The sequence below is a fragment of the Microplitis mediator genome, chromosome 2 (assembly GCF_029852145.1).
Source record: "Microplitis mediator isolate UGA2020A chromosome 2, iyMicMedi2.1, whole genome shotgun sequence".
Lineage (NCBI taxonomy): Eukaryota > Metazoa > Arthropoda > Insecta > Hymenoptera > Braconidae > Microplitis > Microplitis mediator.
Genome location: NC_079970.1, coordinates 16,489,792 through 16,503,511, shown reverse-complemented (window position 1 = coordinate 16,503,511; position 13,720 = coordinate 16,489,792). Strand labels below are relative to the sequence as shown.

Here is a 13,720-nt window from a genome sequence, read left to right as displayed (position 1 = left end):
AATACGTTTAGGGTATATGGATTTTAAAATGATGTGTAGGTACAAATGGAAACTTATATAACAGAGGAGGACAATTAAACGTTAAACTACCCCTCAAGGGCATCCTGCACCCTTAATGCGTTCTTTATGGCGATTTAATGCTCCTAATATTGCATAGCGACCCTTGTTTATACCAGTTCAGCGCTTCCCATTTTCGTTTCGTCTATTCATCTTCCTACATCATTTTTACTTTACTCTTATTTTTTCGTTAAACCTCTCAAGTGTTTTATTATATTTCAATATATATTTATTGTCAATATACGATTGTATAACTAAATTTAAATTAAAAAATCATAACTTGATAAAATATTTCTTAAAATGGTATAAATAAAATATTATATCGAGATTAATGATTGAAAGTCATTGCAGTATGTCATAATGACATTTTAGCCTGAGAACCCCTGGAAGCTGGAAGGGGTGCATGGGAAAAGTTGGTGGTGTGTTTGCTCTGGAGATCTACCAGTCGAATAATGTAATGCCGACAGCTCTATTCAGCCATTTCTAATATATCTGTCACCGTATTGGAGGCGTTGTTTGGTCAAGCCTGAGGCTTGATACTTGATTAAATTACTAAGTTGTTAATTAACTTGGTTTTAGTTCATTTATATTTCTGAGTATATATTTAGATAGTTATACATACATTTAAACTTTATTGTTGCTATTATTATAGTTTTTATTTCAGGTGATTACAGACAACTTAAGAAATTTTTTTAGTTATTGATAATCAAGACTGATTCGCGGCTATGATTAATCCTCGATATGGACCTCCTAATAATGTAACAATTCAAAAATAATTTAAGCTTTGATTGAAAACAATAAAGTAGTGTTTAAAAAAAGATATAATGTTATTGTGGTTATTATAATATCTATTACTATTATCGATAATAGTATACAAAATATTATTATAAGTAAATTGTTCAATTGGTGAGGCGAGATAAATTATGGGGATTGATGTATATGTATAAAAGACATTGCTTTTGAAAGCGTGATGCATCTCTTTAGCGGAAGGATCACATCGTTGTCCTCTTTTTATTCTTATTCTTCTTTCATTTTTCTTTTTCTTTTGGTTTTTCTCTTCTATCTCGGCACTCTTGGCGCGTCGGTGAACTTCAAGCGTCTTTGCTGCGATTTTTCTCAAGAGGGTCTCATTTCTTTTTAAGCCGTTGACAATGCGGCAAATGAACCGAATTTGCGAAACTCTGAATTCTACTGATGGTCGAATGAGCTGCAGCCTTTCAACAACTGATGCAGTGGCACCACATGGCCGCCTTAGGCGTTAGAACTAACACTATTCAATGTGTCAAGAGAAAAAGATTCCACTTATCGTCTCTCTCATAATACCTATTTGCCTGTGATGATGATTCGACAGATTCTACTGACGGTGCTCTGCTACTGTAGACATCTCTCAAAACAATTGGCACTGTTTCATCAAGAGTTCATTAAGAATATACACCAGAAAATTTGCTATATATATATATGGTGTCACGACTGAATATCACAGTCATAATATCACACGACATAATATCATGTGATATTTTGACGTAATGCTATCTCAATGTACAGGCTGGTGATATTATGACTGTGATATTTTGTCGTGTGATATTATAAATGCGATATTTAGTCATGTAACCATATATATATATATATATATATATATATATATATATATATATATATATATATACAAAAGACAAAAAAAAAAATTTCCAAAAAATCTCAAAAAAAATTTCGAATAAAAAAAAAACAAGTTTCAATTTTTTTTTTTCTTTGATTTTTTTTAGATGTTTTGAAAACTTTTTGTTTTGTCTTTTCCTTGCATTTGCTGAGTAACGAACGCAAAAATTTAAGAAAAGTAAAAAAAAATGATTTTTTCATTCTGATCATGATTACACCATTAAAGGAACAAAACTTGTTCCTTTCATTGTTTTGCAAAACTTTGATCAATCCACCCCAAAAAATGGCTCGATGGATCAATTTAAAAATTTGCAGGGTTATTGGGGGTACATTAAGCTTAAAAAGTACCTGGGAACATTATTTCTTTTATCGATATTTACAAAGTAGCGATTGATTTACCGAAAAACCAAAAAAAGTCACTTTTTTGTATTTACTTCTAATGGATGTAAGAAATAAAAAATTTTTTTTTTTTTCCAAAAATGATGAAAGGGTCTTGTAGGGAATTTATTCAAGTTTTCAACGCCACCCTCAAATTTACTGTGTGATCATTAGTACCTAAAATATCGATGATCAAACCCAAAAGGATCATTTTTCGTTTGAAGGCTGTTATCTCAGCGACAAGTTGTCGTACGAATCTAAAAAAAAGTGTAAATTAAAGCTGATTAAATTTAAATTTAATAGCAATTGCTAACCGACCTATGCATTGGTTTAGCTGAAACAATTTTTTCGCAGCCCGTGGACTCTCTTAGAGAAAAGAAAAAATTTAGAAAATTTTTGTCTCGCGGTATTTCTCATGTTTGTGCAATGGCTGAAAGTCTAAAAAAAATTTGATTAAAATGCGTCGAAACTAAAGATTTTTAGCTACAAAATGCTTTTTTTTTCGATATGATTTTTTTTTCACGAAGTTACAGCCTTGCAAAATCACTAAAACATTTTTAAAATTTTTCTGTTCCTTTAATCTATGGCATGAGTGTACCTTAGGGTGGGTCAAAAAAATCAACTTTTTTTTTTTTACAAGTGTCACGGAAAAATGGGTTGCTAGACACCTTAAAAAAATTCTCACCAAATATGATCTCTTAATTTTAATAGGAAAATCTTCCGCATCGCAGTTTTTTATTTTTATCTCAGTCCAATAGAAAAAAATTCATACCTCATCATTAATTGATTATACAGAAAAATGTTCTGAAAGAATTTTGTAGGAAATTTAATGCTCTGCAAAAAAAGTATCTTATATTTTTTCCGTAAGCCTCACCATTTGAATGATAATGAAGATTTAGGTTTGATCATTTTAAGACAAATTTCATTTTTGTTTATGAATTTTATAACTCGACAATAAATGGATATTATAAAATGCGCAATACAAATTTTTGTAGGAAATTAACCGCTCTATAAAAATGGTATCTTATGTTTTGGCGATTAAATTAAGCGTTCAAAAGATATTCATCATCAAACTTTCAGGTGTACTGATTTTAAAAGTTTTTGATTAGATAATCGAAAAATTTCAATTTAATTTATGAATTTCATACAAATTTCATTTTCTGTCACTAATATAAGTATTATTTGAGTTTCATTTTCAAAATTTTTGAAAATTTCTTTTCAATGATTCTAAACATTTTATTTTTAATAATTATAAATCACGATCATTTTTTTTTTTTTTTATAATTTCTTCAAAACGTCTTCAAAAATTATTCCCACAATTGAAAGTTGTTAATGATGTGGTAGAGCGAGGTGTCGCATTAGAAGTGTATATAACCAATGCTTAATAAAAAACGCAGAGCAATTTCAATTTTTTGTAATGAAAACTACTTTTTTTATTAATAAATAATTAACTAAGCGATAGGTAATGTATAATTCACTTTTTTAAATGTAGACAAAGATACTTACACACAAAAAAAAACTTGAGAAATATTTTGAAGTTTCTCATTTTATAAAAACTAAAATTCGTGTAAATTTTCTCAAAACTTATAAGTTAAATTTAAACTTTTCGATTATCTAATCAAAAACTCTTAAAATCAGTACACATGAAGATTTGATGATGAATATCTTTCGAACGATTAATTTAATCAAATGGTGAGGTTTACGGAAAAAATATAAGATACCTTCTTTGTAGAGCATTAAATTTCCTACAAAATTCTTCCAGAACATTTTTCTGTGCAGTCAATTAATGATGAGGTATGAATTTTTTTCTATTGGACTGAGAAAAAAATAAAAAACTGCGATGTGGAGGATTTTTTTATTAAAATTAAGAGCTTATATTTGGTGAGAATTTTTTTAAGGTGTTTAGCAACCCATTTTTCCGTGGCACTTGTAAAAAAAAAATAGTTGATTTTTTTGACCCACCCTAGTGTACATGGATATATATATCATTAAAAAAAAAAGAAAGATTTTGCGTATTTGAGTCCTCGAAAACTTGGTATTTCCTTAAGTACCCTGTTTTGCCCCTCCCACCCCTACAAGTAATCAAGTATTTTATGTTATAAATTTAATGTCTCAAAATTAGTTATAATCATTTTAGTTATAATAATGATAATAATAATAATAATAATAATAATAATAATAACAATGATAAATTAAGCAACATATATAAAGATATAATTAGGGAAAATTTTATTATAATTTAGTCTATTTGTTGTGGGAAAATTGAATGAAGTTATGTTTTGTGAGATCAAATACGACGAGTGGTAGAGACGATGAGAGAATTGCTGGACGATGTTTGCCGGTTTAATGAGTTTCATAATGGGCCAATGAAATTTTCCCAACAAAACGAAAGTTCATTACGAGCTGCGAATGGGGCATCAAGGCAACCACAAAACGCTTGGCCATCTGTGAGTTTTGTATGCAATAATCATTTTATAAATGATGAAAAAGATTGAAAAATTATTTTATTCCCTCTGTTAGTGTTATATTCATGTAGTGTATGTCTATATGTATGTAACCATATCCGCATATATATGCTTTGGGGAGGCGTATCACAAAGCATTCCTGATCATTTTAACAGAATCAATAACAAAATGTGATTTTCTATTTCAGAATAAATTAACGTTTGAATATCTAATTCATACATAATAATAATAAAAAAGAAAAAAAAACACATACAAGTGGTACAATTCAGAATGTAAATTTGAATAAAAGAATTATGCCGTTATGATATAACTTAAATATCATATAATTTTAGTAAATGAAAATTAGATGTGACAAAGTATGTCAAACGTGGAGAAATAAAACGTGATGGCCGCGTGACGAGAAATAATTTTTTTTTTTTTATGGAAACGAGAGTAAAAAATTTTGTATATACAAAATATTCAGAACTAACGGGTCTCGACGCTATGCCTGAATATGTTGTTTGTTGTTATCGTTAAATTAATCTATCGACAATTTGACGTTGGGTGAAAAATTCGTTGCCATTTTTGCACTCGCGGATTACGCGTACTCCCTTCATGTCTCTCCTCTCTATAGTATTTTTGATGTACTCTTTTATATACACATATATAGTATATACCCTCTCACTCGTTGAACCCCGGCTAAAGCTATTAAAATTCATAACGCCGGACATACACTGACGGGTTAAAACGTAGAGCACGAGGGGCTCAAATGAAGTAACTAAATTTGCGGACTCGTGTGCGCCAACTCAAAAACAAGGGACTCGGTCTTCGGCCCGCAGGCTGGATTTTGAATATGCATTGCTTCTTGGTGTATGTATACAGGCGGTCGGTATGTGAGTGTATGTTCATACAATGGATCATGAAATGACGTCGTCAAAACTCGCGCCCTTTCAATTATATATGACTCATAAAACGACTAGAGTATAAGTAACTTATCATAAGTGACATGGTGTAATCTTGTCTGTTGGAACCTTTACTATATAGTTTCTATTGTAATTTGGAAATGAATAAAGTATTGTATACCTACAATATTTTACATATATTATAATAATTTAGTTTGTTTACGTACATACATTTTTTCTTACCTATTATAATCATAGTTATAAATGTACATCGTGAATAAATGTATATCGTAAATTTTTGTTAAAATAAATATATATAATACAAAAATATTACAGTTTGTATATCTCTATTTTATAACAATTTAACGTTAATATTTAATGGTATTGCGACTAATTGTATTGCTATTTGTCAGGGGAAATCCTTCGTTACTATTTAATTATTTCCATTAGTTAAATAATCAAATAATTGTGTATGATGTAATGAAAAACAAATTTATTTGAGACATGGCTTTTGAATAATTATTTTATTGCAACCAATGTGAGTTCAATAGAAATACATTTAGAGAAAATAAAAAAAATTTCGATTTTTGTTTATATCACGGTAAATAATGAATACATTATTGATTTTATTTTTTAATTACTTGCAAATTTAAAATTTTTTCGAATTATTTTAGTATTTTTTTAAATTTACGTGATTTTATTTACAAAATAAAAAGTTTTTATTTATTTGGAATTAAAATATAAAATAAAAATTCTTTTACCCTCTAAGCAAAATTCTAGGTAAATTTGTTGCCGGCAGTGTTCACAGGGGTTGCATTGTGAGTTTCAGCATACAACGTTTTATGGCAGCACTTACCCTTTGCAATCAAAGGGAGTTTACTCTCAGCCAAATGCTCGGTAAAATATCGATAGATTTTCATTTTTCTTCATACATTTATTTCTTTTGATGATAAATAGGTCTATTTTTGCTATAATAGTATGATGAAATAGAAGAAAAAAAAACTAATATCTATTAATTTATGATTATACAGAATTTAAGAAATATATCGAATTATTATAAAATTTAACTGTCCCGAATATTTGTAATTGTATTTTAATCATTCCAGTTAATTAATTTGTACAGTAATTGCCGGAATTTGTAATCAATTCTTTGATGCTAAATTTCAGTATTTGAATAATTTAATTATGTAGCTAATTACTTCTGTCTATTAGAGTTTATTAAAAATAATTAAATGCAATTACCTGATGATAAATTGAATACGTTATACGTTGTAATATAGTTTTTATCAATTTTTTTCGTTGTCAAAATAAATTTAAGTATTTTTTAGAGATTTTTATGAGCATTGATTTATTGTTTATTTTTTTATAAAAAGAAATTTGATATATTTTAAGGGTAAGTTCATAGATCGTAAATGTGTTGAAATTTTCTAATTTACCGCGCCACGATATCGTACCCGACAGCGCACTGTTATAATTACGGAGTAGCAATCAATTAGTACACCAATCATGCGTTGATTAAGAGGTCGATTGAAACGTAATGGGGCTGTAGGTGGTCAGTGATAATTAACGTTCGCGGAAACCGAATGCGTACTGCATAAAATCAAATACAGGCCACTCCGGTTCAGGAAGTGAAACGTTCAATGCGTTGTCTCGCTTTTGTTCCTCCTCTTCCTCTCAATCATTGTTAGCTATATTATTTCTACTTCGTATCTCTACTCCATTTGCCCTTCAGTTTCACTAAATTTTTAACAAACCAATCAGAATTTATTGTACTTATTTTTCAGCATTTAATTGATTGTCAAAATAGTATTAATAATATAATTGATTTATATTTCATTGCTTATATATATTTTTTATTTAATTATCATATTTTTATTTTAGATTATTATTTTGATGACTTGGTGATTTAATTTTAATTCACTGGGAATTGATTGCGAAGATGAAAAAAAAATTGAGAGAAAAATGAATTTTGTTGATTCAGTTTATGATCAATCTACATGATGTAAAATATTACTGATATAAAAGCGTATTAATGGTCAACTTTTAACTGCTGTTTTATTTTTAATTATTCAAAAGCACGGCTTTGAAATGCAAATTATTCATTTGGTACGCGGTGCACTATGAAAAAGCATGCAATTAACGGCAAAAACACAGACATGGCGTATTTGTTCGATACTCATATATATATATATATATATATATATATATATATATATAAAAGAGTATTTGTTTTTTTTCCTGATCGATGGCATACAGTATTATACGTCATGCTTTCTAGAACAATTTTTTAAAATTATTTCTGAACAATAGCAATCGCAATTATAGTCGATAAAATTAATTGTGGAGTTTAAAAATTTGTTTGGATGTAGTAGACTTATTTTAATAATATTACTTCAATTCATTTCTACAGAGTATATAGTACATATATGCAAATTATGCACAGTAAAAAACGAATCGTCAAAGTGTAAAAAAAAACGTGTGTTAAAATTCTGAGTGTTGAATTTTTAACACTTTTGTGTGTCAATTTAACATACAGTATTAATCTTGTTTGAACTGTCGCAATCGATTGATTTTTTAACACACAGAAATGTCATTTTATTCGAAAGTAACACTTTTTATATGTTACTATCAAATCAACACACAAAATATGTTAAATATAATCTCGACCATCACAAAAGAATTCTTGGAAAATTTTTATTTTTAACTTATGCGTGTGTAACTTTCTTTTAACACTTACAACATGTTAAAGTAACATATAAATAAGTGTAAACGTTCGTTTTACACACGGATGTGTTGAGTTTGACGAATCCTTTTTTACTGTGTGTAACATTTTAAATTAATTTTTTAATATACTATAGTTCTAAAAAGTATTAAAATATTTAAATAAAATTTACAAATATCTAGTTATTTAAATAAAAATTTAATAAATACAATTTCGTTTTCTAATGTTACTTTTGTTGTCAATCGGGTGAGAGAAACCCCAGTAGTTATGTTAATGAAAATTTTATTCGTTTGAGATGCCATGTTTTGATATTAACCCCTCAAGAATCCTTTAATAAACGTTGAGTAAATATTATGTCTGCATATATGTATTACCAGTAAGCTTATAGTATATCTTTGAACTTAATTGATAATGTTAAATTTTACCTCTCCGGTTGTTTCTCGGTATTACTTAAGTACTCCTTCAACTGATTAAATATATACATTAATTTAACTTGATAAAAATAATTGTTTAATTGTTTTATTATCATAACTCTAATAACTTATATATATGTATAACTATACACATATGTTTTATGTTAAAATTTTAAAATTGAAATTCTTTTAAAATGATGTTATTTGCTTTTGACAGTAATTTTATCGAAGTAAAATTGATTCCAGATGAAAACTTGTATGTTCTTTTCCTCTTCCTCTTTGCTATTTTTTTTTCCGATGTCAGAAAGATGTAATAAAAGTTAGACAAGGATAAGCTTTTCATCTATATACATATACTATTATATACATTACACGGAGGACATTGGAATCGATGAATCTAACGGGTAGAACTCCACCTGCTCCCTAAACAAATTTAATAAGCCTTTGCGATTTCCGTTCCAATTTTAACTTTAAAATCACCGTCCGTTAAATCGTATTCAATCAATAATTCTCATATTATATTACACATTTTATTTCAATATTACTTTAATGACACAAACAAAAAAATTGATCGAATAAAAATATCAATTCAAAATAATAATAACGTTGTATTTATATCAGAGTTATAAAAACATATATTTGAGAAAAACATAGGGGAGACCAGGGCACTACGGCCCCCTGGGGCACGGTGGCCCCCCTCAAAAATTTTGTAAAATTTTTTTTTTCCATTTTCAGTCAAATCATGATATCTCTGATGTTTTAAAGATATTTTAAGTTGATCTGCGATATCTGGGGCATAATGGACCACCTGAAAAGAAATTTGCTACAGAAATTTTTTTTTTTTTTTAAACTAAAATGAATTTGAAAAATTTATTGATTAAAGCTCTTATAGGTCAACAGATGATATAGTGGTTAAAATCAAATAATAAAAATTTCAATAAGACTGGTTACATCAGCTAAATACATTTTTTTCTAATAAATTTGAAGTCCATGGGATTATAAAGGTACGGAAATAGTATATTTGTGGTTAAAATCTTTTCTTTCAATAAAAAAAAAACAAAATTTTTTTTAAGCTTTTTTTAGAGAGGGGTCGTCGTGCCCCAGAAAAAAATTTTTTTAAAACCTTAATGGATTTACTTAAGAAAGGACCAAATTAGGTTGACCTATAGATTAAAAGCCATAAAAAATAATTACCGACTTAAGAGGGCCGTCGTGCCCCGGTCTCCTCTAATAGTAAGTTTTTTTTTCTTTATTCATGATAACTATGAATAGTAAAAGGAACGACAAGCCAATTTATGAAAAAAAAAGCAATTCACACATGTGTATTGCTGTATACATATCGAATCGCTTTTCACATTGGATAAACGATATCACTGTCAAGTGCAGAAGTCCCCGGTTCTCGTTATATTGGTCTTAGAAGTTAGAGAGTACGTATGGATTCGAATTTCCAGGCTCGTTCGCATGGTTAACTTGGCCAAACAGAAATTACCATTTTATTGGGCGAGTTCTAGCGTTTCTCTTAAACGTAACACTCCATCCTCTTTTCTCCTCTCTCTAGTTCTCATTCGTACTTTAGTATCTCACCCTCTTACACTTTACGACGACCCCTAAACGTATAGTGGTGATGAGAATACCTAATCATTCTCGCGATTATTTGGAATCAATTGTTCAAGAGTACATATATACATATATATACGTATATGGTGCAATGTTAGCTATTGGTCAATAGGAATTTCACCATTAAGTTATTCCCTTATATTAGAATTTTTTTTTCTACTTGCTTTACTTTTTATTCAATTGACTTTTACGTAATAGGCGGAATGTTGCCTTTAGATTATAATTATTGACTGGCTGGGCAAACTAATATTCTTTCTTCAACTCAACGATTTTCGTGACTGCAATTAAGCTAAAAGAAAGTTGAATAATTAAATGCCCGAGATACCCCGGGTGAAATTAATTGAGACTTAATTAAAGTCACCCTTTGAAATGCTAATTCGTTAACAAACATACGCCGCCTCTGTCTATTCTATGGATATTCGATTTTCTTCGAGTTTAATAAGTATATATTCATTCAATTGATTTTTTCTCATTTATTTTTTTATTAATACATATATTAATTTTTTACTTTAACACTTATTTAAATGTATGCACACATATTTAAATTATGTAAATAAATAGTTGATTAATTTATGAGACAGGTTGTATGAATTAAAACAAATAATTAAATATGTACATCGAATTTTATTTCATCACAAGATTATATACAAATAGAAGTTTTTTGTTTTTGGTGATGTTGGGAGAAACAGAAGAAATGTTGTTTTAATGAAGTTGGACAAAAGAAAAAAGTTTATCATTCTCCGACAACAATTTTAGACATAGCATATATATCATCTGCTATCCATTGTGCGTCATCACAAAGTTATGTATATGCTAAAACGGTGCTCAACCACTTTTAAGTGAGAGCAAATTGCAAGCAAAATAGTCTTTAATTTACAATGCTGATTTTCGCACAAACTTTTCATCCTGATTACTCATTAGCTACGCAATTATTATCCACACTTCGCGGTCTTACAACATATTAATACTGCATCATATTATTTATATAATCAATTAAAATTCACCATTATTTATCAATTATTCTTTGCATGTTTTGTTCATTTCTTTTTATTTTAATCATTATGTATATCTAGACTAAAAATTATCTAGAATAATTTGCATAGACCGGTATAATTAATAAATTAATTTAACCAGTATATTAATTATCACTTCACACATACTCTACATACAAATTTATTTATAATTTCATAAATCTATGTATATTATTTATATAGGTTATGTCTAATTAATAGTAATTGAATGTAAATCAGTTTGTGGCATGTACGTAGTTGATCAAAAAAAAATTTTTTTTTTTATAAATCACTCATGTCTTTTCTCAATCTCACTTGTGTCTTTACAAAGATATTATTTCCTTAAAAAATAACTTCCGAAAATTGTCGATTTTCATAGTGGGAAGTTAAAAAAAAAATTTAGTAGTCTTTTGTTTTAAGTAATTGTCGCTTTTATATATATTGCACATTTTTGCAACTCTCATTTGAGATTTTTGTTCACAGCGACGGTAAGATAACTTTACTTTGACACTTTTTATATACGGTGATTAATATATAATCTAAAGACATCCTTTCGTTTTGTCTGGAGGTACATGGTCTTGTATTTTATTATAAACAGCATAGTAATTTCATCCTGCCATTTGTAAACTTTTAGTAATACTCTCAACATGTTCTTTAGCTCTCATCCTCAAGGCCTGAATGCTAGATGTTCTTGGATCGTGACCTGGTGGACTTGGTGACGGCTGTGTATGCCCAACTGTATTAATTCCGGGGATTCCCCCGTTCATCGTACCTACGGACAATAGAAACGAACTAAAATTACTGAATAATCGAGCTTCATAAATAAATAATATTCATTTGTTTAGTCCTTACTTGGAACACCGTTTCCAATTGCTGATACATTTGGAGGTGATGGTAGTCGTCTCGGAGACGTTAGATAGCTTGGGTAACCTGTGTGTGGTGCTGCTAAAAATCCAGGAAGCGCTGTCAGTAGTCCAGGTGGTGTAAGCCATGGATCTCCAGGTAAGCCTAACGCTGAACCTCCAACATTTCTGAAAAAAAATTATTAACGTAATTATAGATAACGATAATGCAATAATAATAATATATTTTTCATACTTGAATTCAAATTTTAATGTTTTATTTTTCAGGACTCGATAGATTTTGTAGCTTACTTTGATCCATAAAAATTATTGTATGATTATAGATCAAGTGTTTATTTGATTGTGTTGCGATTTTTTAAAAATTAATAGTAAAAAAATTTCTTTGAATAAATATTGAATATTTATTTAACTACTAATTTCTAGATAATATTATAAATATTAAAATAATTACCTCATGCCAGATGGATGGTGATAGTCGGTAATACCAAGCCTCGCAGCTTCCATTTTTTCTTGTCTACGCCACTTGGCTCTTCTATTTTGAAACCATACCTGAAATGTAAGATAAGTTAAATTATTATGATGTATGTATACTTTTTTATTTTAAAATTATATTTAAGTTAATTATTTCAGTGTCAATATTTTATAATTTTGATACGGATTATCAGTATTAGTGATCAAAAGTGAATTTGTTCAATAACGGATTACAAACTATAATTTAAACAATCAATTTTACTAATTGTGTAGTCAATATATTTATAAACTGCAAAAATTTGCAGAGTGAACACGGATTAAATTCGGAGTGAATGTGGAATGGATGGTATTTAATTTATGACATCCCCTCGGAGTGAAATTCACTCTGGAGGGGAGTTTATTTTAACATTAAAACTTCAAATCGAATACAGATTGAAATAAAATCCCCATCCCTTCAAAATAACTCCACTGATTAAAAAAAACTCCTTATTCACTCTGTATGTAGAAAAATTTTTTTTCAAACTTCGGAACTTTGAGTGACGGAGTTAATTCAGATTGGAATGAAATTCATATTCACTCCAGATTTTTCACGATGTATTATTTGATAACAAACTAATGGTACACTGTTAGAAGTATTTATTTGAGCCAAATAAGATTTATTAATAGTTAATAAATGATTCATTAAATGAGATTTATTTGAGCCAAATAAGCCATATCTTAATAGTTAATAAATGGCTTATTTGAATTAGAAAGAAATGACACATGAAGTTCAGGTTATAACTTTGAATGGAATGAGTGTGATTGTTAGTAAAAATTTATTATAATATTTCATTTTTTTTATATCTTTTGTATAATAATTTTTATCTTTAATTAACATTAATTGTGTGTATTATTTTCTTTAAAAAAATAAAATTAAACAGTCCTATAAATTATTTGTCATAGCCTCACTTAATTAACATCACGTGTCATTTCTTTCTATTCAAATAAGCCATTTATTAACTATTAAGAAATGGCTTATTTGGCCCAAATAAATCTCATTTAATAAATCATTTATTAACTATTAACAAATATTTATTTGGCTCAAATAAATACTTCTAACAGTGTAGTCAAATATTATTTTTTATTTACTATAATAGGCAAGGACCAACAGCAGGTGCTAAAGATATTATTTAGCAATAAAACTTATT

The 13,720-nt window shown here is 28.4% G+C and overlaps 1 protein-coding gene across 3 annotated transcripts in view; it reads right to left on the bottom strand.

Moving 5' to 3' along the window:
• Positions 1 to 10,742: 10,742 nt before the first annotated feature.
• Positions 10,743 to 13,720, bottom strand: part of LOC130663575 (retinal homeobox protein Rx1-like) — a 64,451-nt gene continuing 61,473 nt past the window's right edge. For 2 of the 3 annotated variants that reach the window (XM_057462868.1, XM_057462869.1), the window contains 3 exons: positions 12,514 to 12,611; positions 12,052 to 12,230; positions 10,743 to 11,971 (listed from right to left, as the gene is read on the bottom strand). In XM_057462868.1, coding sequence (XP_057318851.1) covers positions 11,808 to 11,971; positions 12,052 to 12,230; positions 12,514 to 12,611 — 441 coding nt within the window. In that variant the 3' untranslated portion in view covers positions 10,743 to 11,807. Of the gene's footprint in view, positions 11,992 to 12,051; positions 12,231 to 12,513; positions 12,612 to 13,720 lie in introns of all 3 variants that reach the window. The other variant, XM_057462870.1, reaches the window with a different exon arrangement.